Genomic DNA, 23,818 nt, shown 5'->3' on the forward strand with positions numbered 1-23,818 from the left:
ATGATTTAACTACAAAGCATTTGTTTTTTACTTGGTGGTACTGGGGTTCCTGGAAGCCCTTCTACCTCCGGGCTACACTCCCAGACCTATTTTATATTTTTATTTGGAAACAGGGTCTCTTAAACCAGCGCGGCTGGCTTTGAACCTGCGCGATCCTCCTGTCTCCGCCTCCCAAGGGCGGGGATTACAAGCGTGCGCCACCATGCCCAGCCAAAGCATTCTTTTTATCAACTTACTGTATGGCCCTTGCCAAGATTCTAAATCACTATGTGCCTCAGTTTCTCAATTATAAGAATTATGTGTGGGGACAGTGGATACAGCTCAGTAGTGGAGCACTTACTTAGCATGTGTGAGGCACTAGGTTTGATCCCCAACAGCACACACACAGAATAAATAAATGTATAAATAAACTTACTTTAAAAAAGTTATGTGTGCTCGTCTTACTTCAGAAGATTAGTACAGATATCATTAAGAGAAAAGGCTTTTTTAAAAAAACCTGCTCAAATACATACTACTTTAAATGGTCTACTCTCAACCCTACTCCAAAGAAAAATTGCCCATTTTCTTTCCTCTGCCAGGGTCAGATGGTGTGGTGAATGCTGCCTTTGGTTATGCACCTAACGAAGCACACTAAGTGCAGCACAATAAAGCTATTAAGCTACATTTCTCAACATCACACGGCAGTGTCCATAACTTGTCATACTACAGATCCACTGGCGAACTCAGAATCAAAAGGAGCCATTCACACCCAAGAAAAGGAGCTCTTGAGCTGCTCTGCCATTCACTGGCCATGTGCCATAGACGAGCTGTTTGACTCCTCTGGGCTTCAGGTTTCCTCATCTGTAAAATGAGGACAAAAAGCCTACCTCACAGCAATGCTCTGGAGGAATTAAATGAGGGCACTTAAATGAAAGCACGCAAGACTCACATGGAAAATTCCTTCCGCTCCTTCTGAAACCAAGCACTGAAGTAAAACTTAAGACACTCCTCAGCCGGGCGTGGTGGCGCACGCTTGTAATCCCAGAGATTGGGAGGCTGAGACAGGAGGATCGCACAGGTTCGAAGCCAGCCTCGGCTACTTAGTGAGGCTCTCAGCAACTTAGTGAGACCCTGTTTCCAAATAAAATACAAAATAGGTCTGGGGGTGTAACCCGGAGGTAGAAGGCCCCTGGGTTCCATCTCCAGTACCACCAAAAAAAAAAAAAAGACACTTCTCACCCTCCCAAGGTAAATTTACTTTTTGGCAAAAGAAGATTCAAAAACTTGTTCTAACTTTTATGTGTGTCTATATTCTATCAGGGTTGCTCAGATCTTGTTCTCCACAAGAGTACAAATTCCAAAGAATAAAAATGAACAATGCATGCCAATGCAACTTTACCTGAATGCATTAACTGAGTGCAATATTAGCCTATTCACTAATACTGCATGTCTTCAGAAAGACAGGTTAGAGTTAAAATATTAAAAACAAAATTTCCTTCCAAAAAGGGGCAAAGGATTAATACACATCAGACAGATGAAAACAAGAATAAATCTTTAGCTTCCGCAGATGAGCTTTACTCTACCAAGGCAGCTCCAACAAATGCCTGACAGACAGGTTGGAAGGTCCTTTTATTTGTGGCCTGAAACTTTCTTTTTGCTGTACTGGGGACTGAACCCGGGGATTCACAAATAGTAGGCAAGCACTATAATCACTGAACTACACCACCAGCCCTTGAAATATAACGTGTGTGTGTGTGTGTGTGTGTGTGTGTGTGTGTGTGTGTGTGTGTAGGTACCAGGAATTAAACCCAGGAGTATTCTACCTCCAAGCTACACCTGCAACTCTATTTTATATTTCAAAACAGGGTCTAAGTTGCTGGTGGCCTCACTATGTTGCTGAACCTGGCCTCAGATGTGCAATCCTCCTGACTTAACCTTCCAAATACTAGGATTACAGGAATGAGCCACCATTCCATGTGTAAAATACAACTTTTACCCATCACAAATTTAACATATGTCATCTAACTCAGTAATCTCTTTTGAACTGTTAGTTGGCCAAATGCAGAAGGCCATGGATCACAGACTTTATGCAGATCCAAGCAGCAGGAAGAGATCAGTGTTACATATCCACATGAAGCTGCCAGCCACCAAGTCTCGGGAAGCCACTGAGGTGAGATATGTATTTAGAGTGACTAGAATTTAAATAAAGGATGGGAGAACCACTCTGCAAAGCTGCATGGCATGCTAAGATTAAGCTATAAAATACCTAAGAGAAATGTGTCGTGCATGCGTGCGTGCGTGCGTGTGTGTTACTAGAGATTAATCCCAGGGGCATTTTACCTCCAAACTATGGCCCCAGCCATTTTTACTTTTACTTTTGAAATAGGGTCTCACCTAATTGCTAAAGGTCTCAATAAGTTGCCGAGGCTGTCCTTGAACCTGCTATCCTTCGGTCTTAGCCTCCCAAATACTGAAATTATAGACAAGAGCCCCTACCACCCGGCTTGCAATCAGATCTGCTACTTCACTACATATTTCATTCCCTCTCCCTCTGTTCTCACGGCTATAACTTCATATTCTTACCTTGCTGAAAAAATACATTATCAGCACCCGTTTTGACAAGAAATTCTTAATCTGTGTTGGAAAAGAGAATTAACATATTTACATTTTCAGTTCTATTCACATATATTATGCATTTCCAGGTTTTACCTGATAATAACTTAAAATATCGAAATGCCTCACATCTTACAGAAAAAAAACAATAATATTATAATAAACTGTGTAAGTAAATATATTTGTACTACAAACTAGACAACCAAAACGGACCATCCAAACTAATATGTACTGGGTTCCCATACACATATTATTTAAGGGTTTCTCAGTGGTTCTAGCAATGTTTTCTTTTTTTGTGTGGTACTGAAGACTGAGTAAACTCAGGAGCATTCTGCCTCTGGTTATACCCTCAGCCCTATTTTACTTTTTATTCTAAAATAGGGTCTCCCTAAGTTGCAGAGGACCTCCCTAAATTGCTGAGTCTGGCCGCATACCAACAATCTTCCTGTCTCAGACTCCCAAGTACTAGGTCTGGTGACAGTTGCTCTAAGAACATACTTGGGAGGCTGAGACAGAAGGATTGTGGGTTCACAGCCAGGCTCAGCTACTTAGTGAGACTTACAACTTAGTGAGACCCTGTTTCAAAATAATATAAAACTAGGACTGGGGGTGCGGCTCGGGGGTAGAATGCCTCTACCTCTGGTTTCAACTCCCAGTACCACACACACACTAAAAAAAAATGCAGAGACCTCCACATTTCTAATTCCACCCGGCAGCACCCTTCTGGTCCTCAAAACACTTTCTTTCATCATTTCTCTGCTTATCTCAATTCCCACTCCTCCGTGCCCTCTGCTGTTCCTCCCATTCCTGTTTCCACTCCTGTCTGGGACCGAGAGTCTAAACTTGAAAAGTGTAGTCTCAACCCAGCTATTAGAACAGCACTTAACAGGTGTATTCATTTAGAATCACCCCCCCCCATGCCATTTTGGCATGGGGCTGTATTTCTATTTTCTGTATTTCTATCTTTCTAATAAATTTCTTTAAATCTTAAAAAACAAAAAACAAAAAACACAGCACTTAACAATTTAAATTACAGCCTATTATTCTTTGGGGCAAAGCCATACAGTAGCTTTCCATCTCCCTCAGAGAAAGGGTCAATCTTGGTTTTGTTTATGTGTGTGTCTGGGGAATGAACCCAGGAACATTCTACCCCTGAGCTATACCCCAGCCCTATTAATTTTTATATTAAAACAGGTGCTTACTAAGTTGCTGAGGCTAGCCTCCAACCCATGTTTTGCCTGTCTCAGCCTCCTCCCAGGTACTGGGATTACAGGCATGCACGACTGCGCCTGGCCAAGAAAGCCAATCTTTACAGCAGCTAATGGCCTGGTAAGCTGCAGGTGGTGCTACCTCTCTGACCTCCTCCCCCTTACCTCTCCTTACTGTTTGGTGCAGCCACACTGGTGTCCAGTCTGTCCCTCACACTGTGCAGGGGGTACATTTCCTGCTCCCTGCTCTGTCAGGCCTCTGGTCTGTGTCGCCTTCCCCTGGTTATACCACACTAAATGATACTTCCATAGCTACAGTCTCCCTTTCCTGCTCTATTTTTCTCCTGGAGACTTAAGACATCGAATTTCTTTCCTTGTTCCTGTAAATTCTTCCCTTTCATATTTTTCCTTCTTGAACATGAACATATCAGGATGCATCTTATAGTTAATAGAACGTCATAGTTTATGGCAACTTTTTCCTTAATAGTACTCAACTATGTCTTAGATTAATCCAATTAATGGCATTCTAAGTTCAATGAAATATAAGTTTACTTCTTCAGCTATTTCCCTAACTAGGATGTAAACATTATATGGGCAAGGACTTTATTTTCCCAAGAGCCTAAAATGGCATCCTGCATATACAAAGGACTCAAGAATTTTTTTTGTTTTTGTTTTTTTTGTTTTATGGTATTTGGAATTGAACCCAGGGACTTCTACCTCCAATCTACACCCAGCCTGCCCTTTTATTGTGGTACTGGGGATTAAACTCAGGAGCATTCTACCTCTGAGCTACACGGCCAGACTTTTTTTTTTTTGCTTCTGGTACTGGGGATTGAATTCAGAGGCACTCTACCTCTGATCTACATTCTGAGCCCTATTTTATTTTTATTTTAAAATAGCGTCTCATTATTTGCTGAGATTGTCCTTGAACCTGTGACCCTCCTGTCTCAGCCTCCCAGGTACTGGGATTACAAGTGTGCACCACCATTCCCAGAGTATTTTTTGTTTTAAAATAGGGTTTCACTAGGTGCTGAGTCTTCCTAAGTAGCTAAGGCTGACCTCAAACCTGCAGTCCTCCTGTCTCAGCCTCTCAAGTACTAGGATTACAGGTTTGCATCACCTTGCCCAGCTACCCGCCATTTTTATTTTTTATTTTGATATAGGGTCTGAGTTTCTGAGGCTGGTCTTGAATATGCGATCCTCCTGTCTCAGCTTCCCTAGTACTGGGTGTGTACCACTGCTCTTGGCTTCAAGAATGTTTTAAGTGAAATAATTCACAGATAAAAGATATTATAATAGGTTAAACTACATAAGATTGCAATTTCTGTCGCTCAAAACCAGTCAAATATTGGCAATTTTAAGCCGGGCATGGTGGCGCACCCTTGTTATCCCCACGCTTGAGAGACTGAGACAAGAGGATCGCACAGGTTCGAAGCCAGCCTCAGCTACTTAGTGAGACTCTCAGCAACTTAGTGAGACCCTGTTTCCAAATAAAGTATAAAATAGGTCTGGGAGAGGTAGAAAGTCCCCTGGGTTCCACCCCCAGTACCACCAAAAAAAAAAAGGCAATTTTATATGGACCGACTTAATACATAAAGCATCAAAAAATTCCAACACGCTATTTGTACCTGATGATTTGCTCATGTGAGATCCTTAATGCTCTCAATATTACATATAAATATAAATCCTATAACCATTATCATCCTACCTGTTCACGTTTATTCTGAATCCATAAATAAATCACATTGGGCTGTCTCACTGTCTTACCCTCAGCACTAATAGAGGTATATGGAGAAGGATTATAAAATTCAGATGTTTGCTGATCTATTGGGGGAAAAAAAACAATCAGGTAAGAATTTAGGCTGTTTGATCCTCTGCAACTAGGAGATTTTAAATTTTATAAAATAAATAGTCCTCACCAGAAGCAGAAGTCCACAATTTTGGCCCTCTTCGCATTAGCTGAGTACCTTGCGGTGACCCAGAGTAGGTGTTTACATCAAAAATTCCAGCCATTCGATTCACCACAATAGAGCCACGCAGAGTTCCAAAGGGACTTGAAGCCTCAGGAGTAGATAATTTTGAAGACAACAGTGATGGCACTGAATGCCGAGGCATCTGACTAGATTTTGGTGTTTGAAGAGTAGTTTCCTCTGTAAAAGAACATACACACTGCTGAAAAGGAAACTGAGTTCAAGCAGCCAGCGTGGAGGTCCCCAAACTGTATTCATCTTAACTCTGTTTCAAACACATTTACTTAAGTAGATCATTTCCATTAGGAATTACATTCCCAAATCATTGACCACTCAAGATTTATGTATCTTTTTCTCAGATGAGTATACCTGCTTTTGTTTTGTTTCCCTCCATAAATATCTTTATCTTCAAGGTCATTTCTCTAAGTTCTTTTGAATGAATTAATCAATTTACATTTTATTTGTAAGGCAATGAACTTTTTACCACATTATAATTTATTCACTTTTACTACATATTTCTACTGTAGCTATTATTTGACATACCAAATCTATACTGCAAATATGTACACATTTTCCTCAAATCTTTCTTACTTTTTTTTTTTTTTTTGTGGTAAAGGGGATGAAACCCAGGGGCATTCTACCTCTGAGCTATATACCCCCAGCCGGATTTTTTATTCTTTATCTTGAAAGAGGGTCTCACTGAGTTGCACAGGGCCTCACTAAGTAGTAGCTGAGGATGTCCTTGAACCACGATTCTCCTGTCTCAGCCTCCCAAAAGTTGAGATTACAAGCGTGCAACACCTCTCCCAGGTTTCCTCAAATCTTTCAAGTTAACAAATTCACACCAAAGACTAATTTTTCCAAGATATCTACTAATCTAAGCCTATAAATCTGATCTGCAAACAGATTCTTTAAAAAATTACCTCATAGTTGGGCATGGTGGTGCACGGTTGTAATCCCAGCATTTGTGAGGCTGAGACAGGATCGTGGTTTACGGACAGCCTCAGCTACTTAGGCCCTGTTTCAAAATAAAGAATAAAAAATAGGGCTGGGGTATAGCTCAGAGGTAGAATGCCCCTGGATTCTATCCCCAGTACCACAAAAGAAAGAAAGAAAGAAAGAAAGAAAGAAAGAAAGAAAGAAAGAAAGAAAGAAAGAAAGAAAGAAAGAAAAGAAAAGAAAAAAATCACCTCATAACTCTGCCTTAAATTGGCAAAGAAACTTTTCTTGACATTCTTGCACCAGGCACAAAAACAAATAAACTACACTAGGAGTCTATCTTTTTTTTTTGGGGGGGGGGTTACTGGCAATTAAACCCAAGGGCATTCTAGCTCCAAGCTACACCCTCAGCTCCATATCATTATGGAATAAAATTCAAACTTTTTTTGGTAGCATACAAAGCCTCCTTTCACTATCAGACATCATTCTTACCCATTCAGACTTTTCTGAACACATTTCTTATTAGTAGTTTTACTGTCTTATCATTATTTGTGTGCCTTCTCCTAAAATGTTCAGTTCCATAAGTATTTTTTTCATCTGTAACTCCTGGCCTCTAACACATTGTTTGGTATACAGAAAGCATTCAATATTTGTTGAATAAATGAAACATGTATTTGTTGCATATCTAAAAGATGTTAACATCTCAAACACTCAAGAATTTTAAAATCTGAAATTTATAAACTTACTTAGATATTTGTAATCTATCTGTTTCTAGGCCATGACTCCTCCAGAGTAATGACTTCAAAAGCATAGGTGGTCAGGTGTCATGGCACACACTTGTAATCCTGGTCCTTGGGAGGCTGAGATAGGAGGATAACAGGTTCATGGCAAAAAAAAAATAAATAAAAAAAAAATTAGTTGCTAACTTTTTTCTTTGGTGGTACTGGGTTGGAACCCAGAGACATTCTATCCCTGAGCTACACTCTCAGCACTATTTGATTCTTTTATTTTTGAAACAAACTCTAAGTTGTAGGAGACCTTATTAAGTTACTGAGGCTGGCCACACCACCTGTGGTCCTCCTGCCTCAGCCTCCCAAGTACTGGAATGAACAGTATGCACACCATGCCCAGCTAGTTGCCAACATTTAAAAGGTGGAAATTTTCAACTAAAATTTTCTTAATTTCAGATGTTTCCTAAGGAAAAGAGAAAAAAGACTAAAAGTTCAGTTACTGGGTCTGAATACCTACGCAGGCTCAAGAGTGCAGCTGACTCTGCTGCCAGTCAGATGAAGCCTGTGCCCATTAGGTTTGCCACCATCCTCCCCAGTCAGTCTTGCCTGTTTTCTTTAAATGTTCACCTTGAAAAAACATCTGAACATTAAGTCCTTTTATCAATCTTACATTCCTGGGCATTTTCTGCTGAAGGGATTTGGTGAAATAGCATAGGTTCCTGCACCTGTACTTCTCAGCTTTAATCTTTCGTGTGGAAAGCATACTAACATTTTATTAGGCTATCTTCAACAATGAGTGTGATCCCCTCTCTCAAATCATTCAATTATCTCAGTTGATCTTCTCTAGAGCAGCAACATTTATATCTGGGAAAGTATAGCCAAAATAGCACCCAGTATTATTCCTGAGGATTTGCCTGGTTTTGTACTAAAGTCTTTTATCTGGTGGCCATAATTTTGTTAGGCTTTTAAATATCACTACCACAGTGAACTTAATTTAAAAACTTTTATCAAGTGACAAGTGAAAAACTGTATATATTTTTGGTGTTAATGACTTGATGCTTTGGACGTGTGTGTGTGTGTGTGTGTGTGTATGTGTGTGTGTATTTTTTTTGGTGGTACTGAGGATGGAACCCAGGGGCATTGTTATCTCCGAGCTACACCCCCAGCCCTATTTGTTTTTTTTTAGGTTTTTTTTTTTTGTGTGTGTGTGTGGTACTGGAAGTGGAACCTAAAGGCTTTCTACCTCCGGGCTATATTCCCAGCCCTATTTTTTTTTTTTTTAAACAGGGTCTCACTAAGTTGCTGAGAGTCTCACTAAGTAGCTGAGGCTGGCTTCGAACCTGCGCGATCGATCCTCTTAGCCTCTCAAGCACAGGGATTATAAGCGTGTGACACCACACCTAGCTAGGACTTAATCTTGGCTTAATTTTCCCTAGAAATATACACTTCACACATAAGTTTAGTATTCTTAGATTAATCACTATCTTTTTTTTTTTTCAATATTGGCGATTGAACCCAGGGGCATTCTACCTCTAAGCTATACCCCCAGCTCTATTTTTTATTCTTTCTTTCTTTTCTTTTTTCTTTTTTCCTTTGTGGTACTGGGGATTGAACCCAGAGGCATTCTACCTCCAAGGACACCTCCAGGCCTATTATTTATTCTTTATTTTGAAACAGGGTCTCACTAAGTTGTGGAGGGCCTCACTAAGGAGCTGAGGCTGGCCATGAACCTGTGATCCTCTTGTCTCAACCTCCCAAGGACTGGGATTATAAGCATATGCCACCACATCTCCCTCTACAGTCATCTTTCTTAGAAAATAAAATCTAAATGCTTTCCCTCTCACAGTGATGAGTTACCTGGAGAGCTCAATTTCTTAGGTCCCGCTGGGTATGATGAAGACATCCTCCCATTTGTAGCAGCAGCTTCCTGGTAGAGAACCAGTTTCTGAGTCATATCATTTAAAAGATTCAAACACTCCCTTGAAATGGCTGTCCAACTGTGGGGATGTCCACCTATGAAGGCCAAACAACAGCTTTAAAAAGTGAATAATTTTATATTCTCTCAAAGAAGGGAGGTAAGTCAATAAGAAATGCTACTATACATATTGTACCAGAACAGTTTTCTTATTTTAGCTATCACATATATTTGTGCCATCTATATAGCAGTTCAATAAGTATTAAGTATTTCCCCAAAAGTCTACAAGGAAAACTTGCTGTTTTACCATTAAAAAGCTCTCAAACTGACTGCTAAAATAAAGCCAAACTCTAGGTCATGGTTTGAGAGGAAAAGCCCAGGTTACTTCATTAGCTCTACTGAGTGGACTGCTAAGACTGTGAACACTGAAGGCGAGGCTGTCCAATGAGAGCTCCCCATGGTCTCCAGTGACCTGAGCATTGGGGTCTGACCTACCACACTTCCTTCCATCTCGTTTACATTAGTCCCTCCTTGTCTGCAGTCTTGCTTTCTGCAGTGTAAGTTGCCCACGGTAAACTACAGTCCAAAAATATCAAGTGGAAAATTTCAGAATACAAGTAAGCTTTAAATTGAGGGCTATTATAAGTAAAATGAAGTCTAGTGCCTTCATGTGCCTGCCAACCCACTGGGTTCATTCTATATACACCATCTGCCTGTTAAATCACTTAGTAACTGACTCAGTTATCAAATAAACTGTCATGGTATCACAGTGCCTGTATTCAAATATCCCTTACTTAGTTATTACCTCATGGTATAAACATAGTGAACCAGCAATTTTATTACAGTATATTGTTATTATTTTTCTATTTCCTTTTCTTACAATGCCTAATTTATCAAAGGTAGTTGTGTGCTGGAAAAAAAAACATTATATATAGGGTATTTATCGACAATTTCGGGTATCCACTAGAGGTCTTGGAATATATTACATGTAAGGGGGAGACTACAGTGTATAATAGCCAATATTTGCCAGTACATCTCTAGGAATGACTAATTAGCTGATAATAATCATACTTTAACTCGGAGAATTTACATTTCTGCTGTCATATTATTTTAGCTTAAATTAAGTGATTTCTCACACACTCCTTCAAAAATTCCCTTACATCTCACTGTCTTTGGATTATCTAAGGTCTCTGTATCCTAGAGTTTTCATGTAAAAATCAAACATGCTTCCCTTAATTGAGAACATAAGCTACTGAAAACTGGTTTCCCCATCCTGTGTGCCAATCATTCCCTCTTCAGTGAGCACCATCCTTAAACATCATTCCTTTTTACAACTCAAGAGGAATACCACTCAACCCACAAAAAAATCTCTATCAGTAGGTCTTAGGACATTTTTGTACTTCTGTAACTCAGGAGTCCTAGAAAATAATACTTCAGTTAAATTTAATAGTATGTTCCAGAATGCAAGTTCTCTAGGAGGGCATTACTACCTTGTTACAGTTTACTTGAATCTCTGGGAAAATAATGTATAAGAATTCCTGTGTTTACCCAACTCAGATAGAAAAATACTGTTGCAAGCCATTTTCCACAGTATCAGCTCTGGATTTCTGGCACAACTAAAAGAATAGTGTGGCTGCAATCAATTATATTTTTATGTGACTGTTTTTCATTTCCCTATCACATTTAACTGTAGACAGGTTTTTCTGTTGTTATTGTTTTTGTTACAATCTGGGAATTGGCTAAGTCTGGCAAAATAGTGAAAAGATGATTAGAAAGAGGCTGAAAAGACACCCAGCTCTCCATTTCCCACCAGTGGCTGGGACTGGACTGTTTCCCTTCTAGGAATAAGGCAGGACACTAGCAAAGTCACAGTCTTAAACAACTTGGCAAATGTCAGTGAAGAAGTATGTGTCACGGTTACCCAAAACACCCCGAACCACCATCAGATATTGTTCCCCCACTTCTTTTTCAAAACTGGGGACTGAACTCAGGGCCTTGTACACGATGGGCAAGCCTCGCGCTACATCCCCAGTCTTCATTTTTCTTTGAGACAGGATCTTGAGTTGCCCAGGCTTGCTGTGAACTTGCTATCCTCTGCCTCAGCTCACAAGTACCTAGGATTACAGGCCTTCTTTTTGTGTGAGTGTGTGTGTGTGTGGTGCTGGGGTTCCTGGAAGCCCTTCTACCTCTGGGCTACACTCCCAGACCTATTTTTACATTTTTATTTGGAAACAGGGTCTCCTAAGCCAGCGCGTGCAGCTGGCTTCGAACCTGCGTGATCCTCCTGTCTCTGTCTCCCAAGCACGGAGATTACAAGCCTGCGCCACCACGCCCGGCTACAGGCCTTCTTAAAAAGGGGGAGAGCAAGCTGGGTGTGGTGGCGCACACTTGTAATCCCAGCATTCGGGAGGCTGAGACCTGGAGGATCACGGTTTGCGGACAGTCTCAGCTACTTAGTGAGGCCCTCTGCAACTCAGTGAGACCCGGTTTCAAAATAAAGAATAAAAAATAGGGCAGGGGGTGTAGCTTGGAGGTCAAATGCCCCTGGGTTCCATCCCCAGACCCGCAAAAAAAAAAAAGGGGGGGGGGAGCAGAGTTTGGGGGGGGAAACAGAGTAATAAAGGAGAAAAAAGTCCTATACCTGGAGGCAAATGATAGAATTCTTTTTTTTTATAGTACTGAGGGAAGAAACCAGGGGTATTCTAGCTCTGAGCTACACCCCAGCCCTATGCAATTATTTTATTTCTTGAATTAGGGTCTCACTAAATTGTTGAGGGCCTTGACCCTGCCACAGTCCTGTCTCAGGCTTCCAAGTACTAGGATTACAGGCATGCACTACCATGCCTGGTCAAATGACAGAATTCTTATTCCAATTCTGACATAAACTTTGAGTCCCTTACTCTTTCTAACCTCACATAGGGATTAGACTACCTAGCTTTAAAGATGTTTTATAGCATTAAGAATTTTAAGATTACAAATATATATATATATATACTTGCTGGATGTGGTGACACACACTTGTAATCCCAGTACTTGGAAGGCTGAGACAAGACGACTGCAGGTTTGCAGCCAGCTCCAGCAATTTAGTGAGACCCTGTTTCAAAATAAAAAATAAAATAGGGGGTCTGGGAGTATAGTTCAAAGGTAGAAAACCCCTGTGTTAAATCTCAGTATTGCAAAAAAGAAGAAATAAAATTTTTAATTTTTATGTGCATATGTAATACTAGGGGTTGCACAGAGAGCATTCTACCTCCAAGATAAAACCCCTACTTCCGAGTAGGCGTGGTGGCACACACTTGTAATCCCAGCATTTAGGGTGGAGACGAAAAATCGTAATTCATGGACAGCCTCAGTTATTTAGTGAGGCCCTTTGCAACTCAGTGAGACCCTGTTTCAAAAAATAAAGACTAAGCTGGGCGTGGTGGCGCACGCTTGTAATCTCAGCATTTGGGAGGCTGAGACCTGGAGGATTGGGGTTCGCAGACAGCCTCAGCTACTCAGTGAGGCCCTCTGCAACTCAGTGAGACCCGGTTTCAAAATAAAGAATAAAAAATAGGGCAGGGGCTGTAGCTCGGAGGTCAAATGCCCCTGGGTTCCATCTCCAGACCCGCCAAAGAAAAAAAAAAAGATTCAGATCTATTTTTATGTTCTTAAACCTGTTGCTCTAGCCAGGCATGGTAGAGTATGCCAATGATCCCAGTTTGAGAGGCTGAGACAGGAAGATTGCAGGTGTGAGGACAACCTCAACAACACAGTAAGATTCTCAGCAACCTAGCTAAGACCCTATTTCAAAACAAAATAAAAAGGGGTGGGGGTATAGCTTGCAGAGAGAATGCACTTGGGGTCAGTCCCCAGAAGCGGCCCCTGCAAAACCCCAGTCAACCTACTGTATAATTTCTTGAGGTTAAGGTATTGAGGGAGTTAAAGAAAATAAAAGTTTAAAAATAAATATTTTCCCCAGTGATGTAAAACCTACCCACAGCAATGCAAACACTTGAGTTGTAGAAGATTTAAGTCAGTACGTACTTCACTTCACTTAAAGGCCTCATGGACATGAGTATTTTATTAAATACACTTCTCTCACTAGAAACTTTGCATGGAACACTTTCTACAAACATAAGTCTCCTCAAGGCTATTACCTGGCTGGCTAAGGCTGAAAACTTCTTGTCTTCGAGAAGGAGAATACTGAGAAAGCAACGTCAGGTCCTGCAAGGCTAAATACTGAAAGGAAAGTACACATCATTTAATTTTTTTATTTTTATTTTTGGTGGTACTGGGGATGGAACCCAGGGGCATTGTACCTCCAAGCTACACCCCCAGCACTATTTTTTAGTCTTTTTTATTTCTAAAACAGGGTCTCACTGAGTTGCAAAGGGCCTCGCTAAGTAAGTAGCTGAGACTGTCTATGAACCACAATCCTTCAGTCTCAGCCTCCTGAATACTGGGATTAAAAGTGTGCGCCACCACGCCCAGCCATTTAATTTTTGTTTGTTTTTTTGGTGGTACTGGGGATGGAACCCAGAGGCGCTCTACCTCCAGGCTATACTCCCAGACCTATTTTTATATTTTATTTGGAAACAGGGTCTCACCAAGTTGCTAAGAGCCTCATTAAGTAGCTGAGGCTGGCTTCGAACCTGTGCGATCCTTCTGTCTCAGCCTCCCAAGCGCGGGGATTACGAGTGTGCGCCACCACACCCGGCTAATTTTTTTTAAATCTCTACATGAAATCTTATTTATCATATAGAGACCAGGAGATCAAGGCTAATCTAGGCAATATAGACTTCGGCTCCAATACCAACAACCAAAAAATAAAAAATATTCTGGGCCCTAAAAATATATGTTAATACCTAAATATGCTAAATATAATGTCTACTCAGTAAGTAAGTTAAAGATGACTTGTAAAGATAAAATGCATAGTTCTGATACCTTTATAATGAGGGGGGGATTGCTATTTAAAACTTTCGGGAGGCTTTCATCTGAGTCTTCCGCAAATGGTGTTTGAACAGGGAACACATGAGCCTACCAAATGCAATATAAAGAACATAAAAATGATTATTTTCATGACCTTTCAAACAATGTAATTCTTAACTTTAAAAGATTGCTGAAATTATCCAGATCATCTCAATTTTCAAAATCACTTCTTCATTATAAACTTCAAAACTTTATTTCAGAACAAATATTTTATTGCCATATATTTAAATATTTTATAGTATCTATGTTAACAGCATATAAAGTTAATTTAGTTAATTTAAAAGTCAGACCCACTTAGTATGTACTTAATAGAGAAATAGCCTCCAGAAGGGAGTCAGACTATAAATAAATCAGACATATCATTCAGTTTAAAAACTAAGTATCAACATTATTTCTCAGGAAAAAATACAAATTATAAATGAATCACCCCTAATAAAATCTCAGAAGACCCAAAAACAACTTACTGAAACAGCTTTAAGCACAGAACGTTGATCAGAGTGCTACTGAAAATCAATCTGTACTCTCCAAAACACAAAAGTAGTAACAAAAAACCAACACTGACCTCTGTGGCATAGATTCTGAAGAGTATCCATGAGATGTACCAAGTCATCAGGAGGAAGACACCACACAGCCAGACGTGGTAGAGTAATGAGACATTTATGAGGCCACTTATTGTGTCAAGAGGCCTGTGAGACTGCCTGTGAAAGCAGAAGTAGTGTTTAATCCCACAGGAATCTCAATCTAAGCATTTAGCAGAATAGGGACTCCACACTGAAAAGCAAACCTATTTCTTTTCTTCTTTTTTTTTTATTTTTGGTGGTACTGGGGTTCCTGGAAGCCCTTCTACCTCCAGGCTACACTCCCAGACCTATTTTTACATTTTTATTTGGAAACAGGGTCTCCTAAGCCAGGGCGCGCGGCTGGCTTCGAACCTGCGCGATCCTCCTGTCTCTGCCTCCCAAGTGCGGGGATTACAAGCGTGCGCCACCACGCCCGGCAAAGCAAACCTATTTCTAAAAAATAACGTCAACAGAGCCTTTTCTTTTGGGCCCTTCTAGAGATCTTTTCTTAATACTTTCTTAGGAGATACATAGGCCTAACCTGACCCTATCATTTATTTTCTTCTGTTTTTTTTTTTGGGGGGGGGGGTAGTGGAGGTTAAACCCAGAGGCATTCTACCTCTGAGCTACACTGAGAGGCATATTTTATTTTTTATTTTGAAATAAGGTCTTGCTAAGTTGAAGAGGGTCTTGCTAAGTTGCAAAGGCTGGTCTCAAATCTATGATCCTCCTATTTCAGCCTCCCAAGAACTGAGATTACAGGCGTGCAACACCATGCCTGGCTCCTTACGGCTTCTGTGTTTCAAATCTTCACTGCCATTTTCCACGGAGGAAGAATGAGCCAATCCTGTAAGCATAACTCCTTAGGCTAGGCTAAAGTTTATTGTCATTATTTTGTAATTTTTTTTTTTTTTTTTGGTGGTACTGGAGGTGGAACCCAGGGTCTGTTCTACCTCCAGGCTATACTCCCAGACCATTTTATACTTTATTTGGAAACAGGGACTCATTGAGCTGTGGAGAGCCTCACTCAGTAGCTGAGGCTGGCTTCAAACCTGTGTGATCCTCTTGTCTCAGCCTCCCAAGCGCTGGGATTACAAGCATGGACCACCACACCCAGCTCTTATTTTGTAATTTATTGCTTAAAAACCACTAAACATGTCTAGGGCCACTCCCAGACCAGAACCAGATTTTAGTCTTATCTGTATATCCTAGAAACAGTTTTTTGTTTTTTTTTTGTTTTCTGTGGTACTGGGGATGGAACCCAGGGGCCTTCTACCTTTGGGCTATACTCCCAGACCTATTATATATATATATATATATTTTTTTTTTTGGGGGGGGGGAAACAGGGTCTCTAAAGCCAGAGGACGCTGGCTTCAAACCTGCACAATCCTCCTGTCTCAGCCTCCCAAGTGCAGGGATTACAAGCATGCACCACCACACCCGGCTTCTAGAAACAGTTTTATAGTAGTTAAAAGCATATGCTACGCCGGGCATGGTGGTGCACGCTTGTAATCCCCGTGCTTGGGAGGCTGAAACAGGAGGATCGCACAGGTTCGAAGCCAGCCTCAGCTACTTAGTGAGGCTCTCAGCAACTTAGTGAGACCCTGTTTCCAAATAAAGTATAAAATAGGTCTGGGAGTATAGGAGGATAGCCCAGAGGTAGAAGAGCCCCTGGGTTCCACCCTCAGTACCCCCCTACACACAAAAAAAGCATATACTACTAAAACAATGATCTTTACTTTTTAAGCAATTTAAGAATCCTGCTAGAATGCTAAATAAAGCTAAAAGCTAGCATCTAACCAAAACATGGAATAGATTAAGTCATTCTCTTACAATCGCACAACTAGTAACTATAAAAATCAGAATTTAAAAGCCAGGATTGCACTCTCACTTCCCTTATCCATGTAATCGTGGCATAATCTCTTTGCTTTGCCCCTTACAGCTATTATAAGATTTCACACAGCTTACATTAGGATTGCCCAACACCATGCCTAGCCCTAACATATCTTAATACCCATATATGCCAATATTCCCACTCCCTAAAACTTGTATTAGTGAATTCTGCATATGACACAAAGTCTCACAAGAGAATAATCCATTAGAATAACCAACACAGAAGAAACTGACATTTATTCAGTAAATATACATTAAACTCTTATCTATGTGCAAAGTGTGTGTAGGAGAATAACTAAAACAATATACACCAGTATTGCCACTTGATTGCCACCTGAGTAACACCACACATTGTTGTGACCAAAATACACTGAATAAATTATTGAATAAAAAATGAAAGGCATGGTTCATGCAACTCTGAAAGTCCACTTTTAATTAGTAAAAAAGCTCTTTACCAAAATAAATAAACCAAGCCAGGTATGGTGATGCACGCTTGCAACCCCAGCATTCGGGAAGCTGAGACTGAAGGATCGAGGTTTGTGGACAGCCTCAGTTACTTAGCAAGGCCCTCTACAAATAGTGAGGCCCTGTTTCAAAATAAAAAATAAAAAATAGGGCAGGGGGTGTAGCTCAGAGGTAGAATGCCCCTGGGTTCCATTCCCAGACCAACAATAAATAAATAAGTAAACAAACAAACAAACAAATCACCATTGCCTACTTTGTGTGTGTGTGTGTGGAGGGTACTGGGGATGGAACCCAGGGGCTTTCTACCTCCAGACTACACTCCTATACCTATTTTATATTTTATTTGGAAACAGAGTCTCACTAAGTCGCTGAGGCTGGCTTCAAACCTGCATGATCCTTCTGTCTCAGCCTCCTATATACTAGGATTACAAGCGTCCACCACCACACCCAGCACCATTGCCTACTTCTACAGAGAGGAATGGGGTGACAGGAAACAGGCAGAACGAGTCTTTTTCACTGTACATATTTAAACATACCTTGGAGTTTTAAACTACAAAAACAATTTAAAAAATAGACACAATTTACCCAAACTTAGTGGTATTATGCCTCTAATCTCAATACTTGGGAGGCTGAAACAAGAGGATTGCAATTTTAAAGTCAGCCTCAGCAGTTTAGGTTAGACTCAGCAATTTAGCATACCCTCTTGCTATATTAACTGCCTTCAACTCTAGTTTTGTTTCATATTTCAATTTTTTAAGAGATCTGAAGACTTAATCTAAACAAAAGCATTTTGGAAAAGCAGCTAACACTTAAAAGGATAGAATCAAATTAAGATTTAAGTATCACTTACTTATCTATGTGAAGGTCCATAGCAGTGCTAATCCAAGCTTTAGGAATATGGCCTGAAGAGCAAAAAAAAAATATTATGCTAATGAACATAAAAAAGCTAACAAGATGTGGTGTATGTGTGTGTGCGTGTACGTGCGTGCGTGTGTGTTTTAACCCAAGGGCATTCTACCTGTGAGCTATCCCCTCCAGCCCTATTTTATATTTTATTTTGAAATAGGCTCTCACTAAGTTGCTGAAGGCCTAAGATGCTGAGGCTGAAGATTGACCTCAAACCTGTGATCTTCCTCTCTCAGCCTCCCAAGTATTAGGATTACAGGCATCACCACCACATCCAGCTATCGAGACAATTTTTTCCCCTGTGTGTGTGGTACTGGGAATTGAACCCAGAGGTGTTCAACCTCCACGCCACACCACCAGCGCTATTTATTTATTTGTTTGTTTGTTTATTTTCTTTTGGTGGTACTGGGGTTCCTGGAAGCCCTTCTACCTCCGGGCTACACTCCCAGACCTATTTTATATTTTTATTTGGAAACAGGGTCTCCTAAGCCAGTGTGCGCAGCTGGCTTTGAACCTGCGCGATCCTCCTGTCTCTGCCTCCCAAGTGCAGGGATTACAAGCCACCACGCCTGGCGAACCACCAACGCTATTTAAAAAACAAAACAAAACAGGGTCTAGCTAAATTGCTGAGGCTGGTCTCCAACCTATGGTTCTCAAGTCTCAGCTTCCCAGGTACCAGGATTACAGGTGTGTGACAACATGCCCAGCTAAAACAAATCTTAATCATGCTTCAGACTATGAGGTCAAAGTAGACAACAAGACGTCAGTCACAATACTAAATTGTTTAATTAGGAATAGGTAGGAAAAGATATATAGACAACTGCTTTGTGAAATTTTGATATAAACATATTCCAGCTAGTTCAGTTGAAAAACACCAGTCTCCCAACAATTCAGATTTCAGTTATCAGCTGGGCATGGTGGTGCATACTTATATAATCCCCACATTTGGGAGGCTGAGACAGGAGGTCATTCGCACACAGCCTCAGCTACTTAGTGAGGCCCTGTGCAGCTGAGACCATGTTTCAAAATAAAAATAAAAAATAGGGCTGGGGTATAGCTCAAAGGTTGAATGCCCCTGGGTTCCAATCCCAGTACCAAAAAGAATTCAGTTATCATAGTATATTAACTATGATTATATATAGCACTTTTAACTTTTTTATTTTTGTGATACTGGGGGTGGAACCCTCTAGGGGCTTTTCTACCTCTGGGCTATACTCCCAGACCTACTTTATATTTTATTTGGAAACAGGGACACACTAAGTTTCTGAGAGCTTCACTAAGTAGCTGAGGCTGGCTTCGAACCTGTGTGACCCTCCTGTTTCAGCCTCCCAAGTGCTGGGATTAGAAGCATGCGCCACCATGCCCGGCTAGCACTTTTAACTTTTCAATACACAATTATTAATATAGGTATCAGTTGTGTATCATGATCTGCAACCAATCATTTTACTTCTCTCTAAGTCTACTAGTAATTAGTCACTTGTATCTGTTGTTCAATTCAGACACAGACAGCAATGCATATAGTTGTGTTGCTACCCTATCTCCTATGATAAACTCATATTACATATTATAAAAGTGAGTAGATGAAAGACGAAATTGGGCAAAAAAGATCAAAGTGCAAAGAAAGGTGACAATGCTTAAAACAAAATGTGAACCAAATACAAAATAAATTTTAGAATAAAGAGCTTACTATGGGATGTTGCTATGTCAGGCCAAATGTACAATTATATGGCAAGAGCTAGGCCAATCATAGTAGGTTAAAACATTTCAATAAAGTGTAGATATAAGAATGACAACTTTAAGAGCTATGTAGAGCCAAGTGTGGTGGCACACACTTGTAATCTCAGTCCTTGAGAGGCTGAGACAGGTGGATAGCAGGTTTGAAGCCAGTCTAAGCTACTTAGTGAGGCCCTCTGCAATTTAATGAGACTTTGTTTCAAAATAATGAATAAAAAATGGGCTAGGGGTATAGCTCAGTAGAATGCCCCTGAGTTCCATCATCACTAGGACCACCAAAAAAAAAAAAAAAAGCTACATAGAAAAATGAATTATATGAACTACAAGCAAAAAAAGTAAACAACTGGGTGGCTTATACAGAGCGCCAATAATTTTGTAAGACTATGTCAATAGAAAAAAAGATCAGAAAAAGCTCCAGTAGTTTGCAAAACTACTGCAAACAGTAGTTTTGAATATTGGGTTTTGTTTATTTTAGCCTCCCTACCCCTGTGGTACTAGAGATGGAATCCAGTGATGTTCTAGCTCTGAGCTAAGCCTCCAGCCCTTTTTATTTTTCAGTTTGAAACAGGGTCCTACTAAGTTATTATGCTCTGGCTTGGAACCTGTGCTCTTCCTCACAGCCCCCCAAATCCTGGGATTACAGGTCTGTGTGCCAGCACGCCAGGCTGGGTTTTGTTTACATTTTACATTACTGCACCTTGTACTATTCACTGCACAAAAAAAATAATTGTCTAAAATTAGATACTTTTTTGTGATTAAAGTCCATATTAATATATTTTACAAGGTTTCCTTAACATCAGAATATTTGTATCCTATTAGTATCAAGTTACAAACTTATAAAAAGGAGTATGCTATTTCTATACAGAGTAATGCCAAAATGGTATACAATATTTTTCTTTTTTTTAATAGAATAAATTTTTATCATGGTAAAAACATCATAAAGTACCCTTTTTTCACAGTACTGGGGATACACTCCCATCCCTATTTTTTATTCTTTTTTTTTTTAAATTTGAAACAGGGTCTCACTGAGTTGTAAAGGGCCTCAAGTAGCTGAGGCTGTCTGCAAACAGCGATCCTCCTGTCTCAGCCTCCCAAATGCTGGGATTACATGCATGAGCCACCACGGCTGGCTCCATTTGTGTGTGTGTGTGTGTGTGTGTGTGTGTGTGTGTGTGTGTGTGTGTTACTGGGGGTGGAACCCAGGGTTTTTTCTATCTCCAGGCTATACTCCTAACCCTATTTTATATTTTATTTGGAAACAGGGTCTCACTAAGTTGCTGAGAGCCTCACTAAGTAGGTTTCAAACCTGTGCTGGTTTCAAACCTGTGCGATCCTCCTGCCTTAGCCTCTCAAGCGCCGGGATTAGAAACATGTGCCACCACGCCCAGCCATAAAGTACCTTTTTATTTATTTATTTTTTGTGTGTGGTACTGGGGATGGAACCTTTCTACCTCCAGGCTACACTCCCAGACCTATTTTATATTTTATTTGGAAACAGGGTCTCTTAAGCCAGCTAAGGCTGGCTTCGAATCTGTGCGATCCTCCTGTCTCAGCCTCCCAAGCGCGGGGTAACAAGCATGTGCCACCACATCCGGCTCATAAAGTACCATTTTTAAGTGTGCATATAGAGTATTAACAATAGGTGTTTTTTTTTTTTATCAGGCATGACTGAAACTCTCAACCCACCAAACTACTCCTTTCCATTCGCTTCTTCTTTGCCTTTAAGTAGCCACCATTCTACTGTTTCTAAGAGTCTGCTCACTTTAACTACAACCATACAGTATTTCATTAGCCTTTTTGTGACTGGGCATTTCAGTCAGTATAGTGACTTCAGATTTATCTTTTTTTTTTTTTCCCCCCAGTACTGGAGATGGAACTCGGGGCATCCTACCTCTGAGTTATACTCCTAGCCCTTTAAAAAAAAATTTTTTTGTGGTCCTGTATGTATGTATGTTTGTATGTATGTATTTAAATAGCAAAGTTGCCAGGTGTGGTGGCGCATGCCTATAATCTCAATACTTGGGAAACTGAGAGAAGAATTGCAAGTTTAAGGACAGCCTCACAACTTAAGGAGGCTCTCAGCAACCTAGCGAGATCATGTTTCAAAACAAAAATACAAAGGTCTGTGGGTAAAGCTTGGAGGTAGAACGACCCTAGGTCCAATCCCCAGGTACCACAAAAATAAATTATTTACTAATTTATTTTTAGAAAAAAAGAGAGATTCTTACCAAGAAAATAATACACAATGCAGAAATTTCTAACCAAGAACAATGATTCCACACAACTATGCTTAACTAGTAATAGCAGAGATCTCCGAAAACGCAAAAACTTGTATTGCTGTAGAAAAAAAGAGAAAATAATTAAATGACACATCCAAATCAAATAATACATTCCACATCATTCTAAATCAAGCACTGAACTATAACAAACAACATACAATGCATAATCTTTAGCGGGGGGATGGGAAATATCTGTAATCCCAGATTCCCAGTACTTGGGAGGCTAAGACAGGAAAATTATAGGTTAGAATCCAGTCTCGTGGGTGTATTCATTTCGAGTCACCCCTCCATGCCAGTCTGATATGGAGCTGTATTTCTATTTTCTGTATTTCTATCTTTCTAATAAACTTCTTTAAGTCTTAAAAAAAAAAAAGAATCCAGTCTCAACAATTTATTGAGACCCTGTTTCAAAATAAAAAATAAAAAGGGCTGGGAGAGCTGGGCATGGTGGTGCACGCTTGTAATCCCAGCATTTGGGAGGTGAAGACTGGGAGAATCACGGTCCACAGCTAGCTGCAGCTACTTAGCAAGGCCCTTCACAATTCAGTGAGATGCTGTTTCAACAATAAAAAGGCTAAAAAAATAGGGCTGAGGGTATAGCTTGGAGGTAGAATGCTCCTGAGTTTAATTCCTAGCACCAAATAAACCCCATAATCTTTGTCTTTTGGACAGTGATTATTACAGAGGCACAAATCAAGTATTTCTGGCGTTAAAACACTTAATATTATATAACCATCCCACTGATGAGATCAGAAATAAGAAAATTAATAATATCAATTCATAATTGTTATTAAGAACTATTAAGATGGAGAAGGTTTAGAAAACATTAACATATCTAGATGCAGTAGTGGCACACACCTGTAATCCTAATACTTAGGAAACTGAAACAGGAGGATCACAGATTTGAGACCAGTCTCACAACTTAGACTCTGTCTCAAAATGAAAATAAAAAGGGCTGGTGGTACAGAAGTAGAAAACCCCTGAGTTCAATCCCTAGTACCACAAAAAAAGACGTCTCCCTATTATCCATATGCAATACATACTAAGATCCCCAGTAGATGCCTAAAACTGTAAATACTGAACTCTATGTATATATATACTATGATTATTTCTATACATACAGTCCTATGATAAATAATGTAATAAGTAAAACATAGTAAGATTAACAATAGTTAATAATAGAATTATTATACTATACTAAAAGTTGCTTAAAAGGTATGAATTGTTTAATTCTAGGATTTTCCATTTAATATTTTTAAGACTATAGTCGACCCTGATAAGTAAACTATAGAAAATAAGACTGTGACTAAAGGGAGACTACTACTGTAACAATAATAACAGCTAACATTCTTTGGGTGCTTACCATGTACCAAGTACTGTTCGAAGCTCAGTACATGCATTAATCCATTTAAGCCTCACAACTCTATGAATTATTGTCCCCACTTGATTATTTTACCCATCTTACAGATAAGAAGACTGAGGTCGAGAGGGGTTAAATTACTAATGTTACTAGCTAGCGAAAGGATAATCTGAGATAGAAATCCAGGCAGGCTGACTTCAGAGCCTATAATCTTAAAGGTTATGCATACTGCCTTTATACTAAATTGTTTGTAGAAAAATGGAGGCTGTGAAGCAGGTACTATAAGAATCAGGAG

At 40.0% G+C, this 23,818-nt stretch overlaps 1 protein-coding gene across 2 annotated transcripts in view; it reads right to left on the minus strand.

The window, feature by feature from the left end:
* NDC1 (NDC1 transmembrane nucleoporin) overlaps positions 1-23,818 on the minus strand; it is a gene marked incomplete at both ends in the record, with an annotated part of 53,854 nt that overhangs the window by 16,555 nt on the left and 13,481 nt on the right. For both annotated transcript variants that reach the window (XM_080692474.1, XM_080692475.1), the window contains 9 exons: positions 2,563-2,613; positions 5,509-5,624; positions 5,720-5,950; positions 9,298-9,453; positions 13,495-13,576; positions 14,282-14,374; positions 14,889-15,024; positions 18,095-18,146; positions 22,113-22,221. In XM_080692474.1, the coding sequence (XP_080548600.1) occupies positions 2,563-2,613; positions 5,509-5,624; positions 5,720-5,950; positions 9,298-9,453; positions 13,495-13,576; positions 14,282-14,374; positions 14,889-15,024; positions 18,095-18,146; positions 22,113-22,221 (1,026 nt within the window). The remainder of the gene's footprint in view (positions 1-2,562; positions 2,614-5,508; positions 5,625-5,719; positions 5,951-9,297; positions 9,454-13,494; positions 13,577-14,281; positions 14,375-14,888; positions 15,025-18,094; positions 18,147-22,112; positions 22,222-23,818) is intronic.

The sequence above is a fragment of the Muscardinus avellanarius genome (assembly GCF_963383645.1).
Source record: "Muscardinus avellanarius genome assembly, chromosome: 3".
Taxonomy (NCBI): domain Eukaryota; kingdom Metazoa; phylum Chordata; class Mammalia; order Rodentia; family Gliridae; genus Muscardinus; species Muscardinus avellanarius.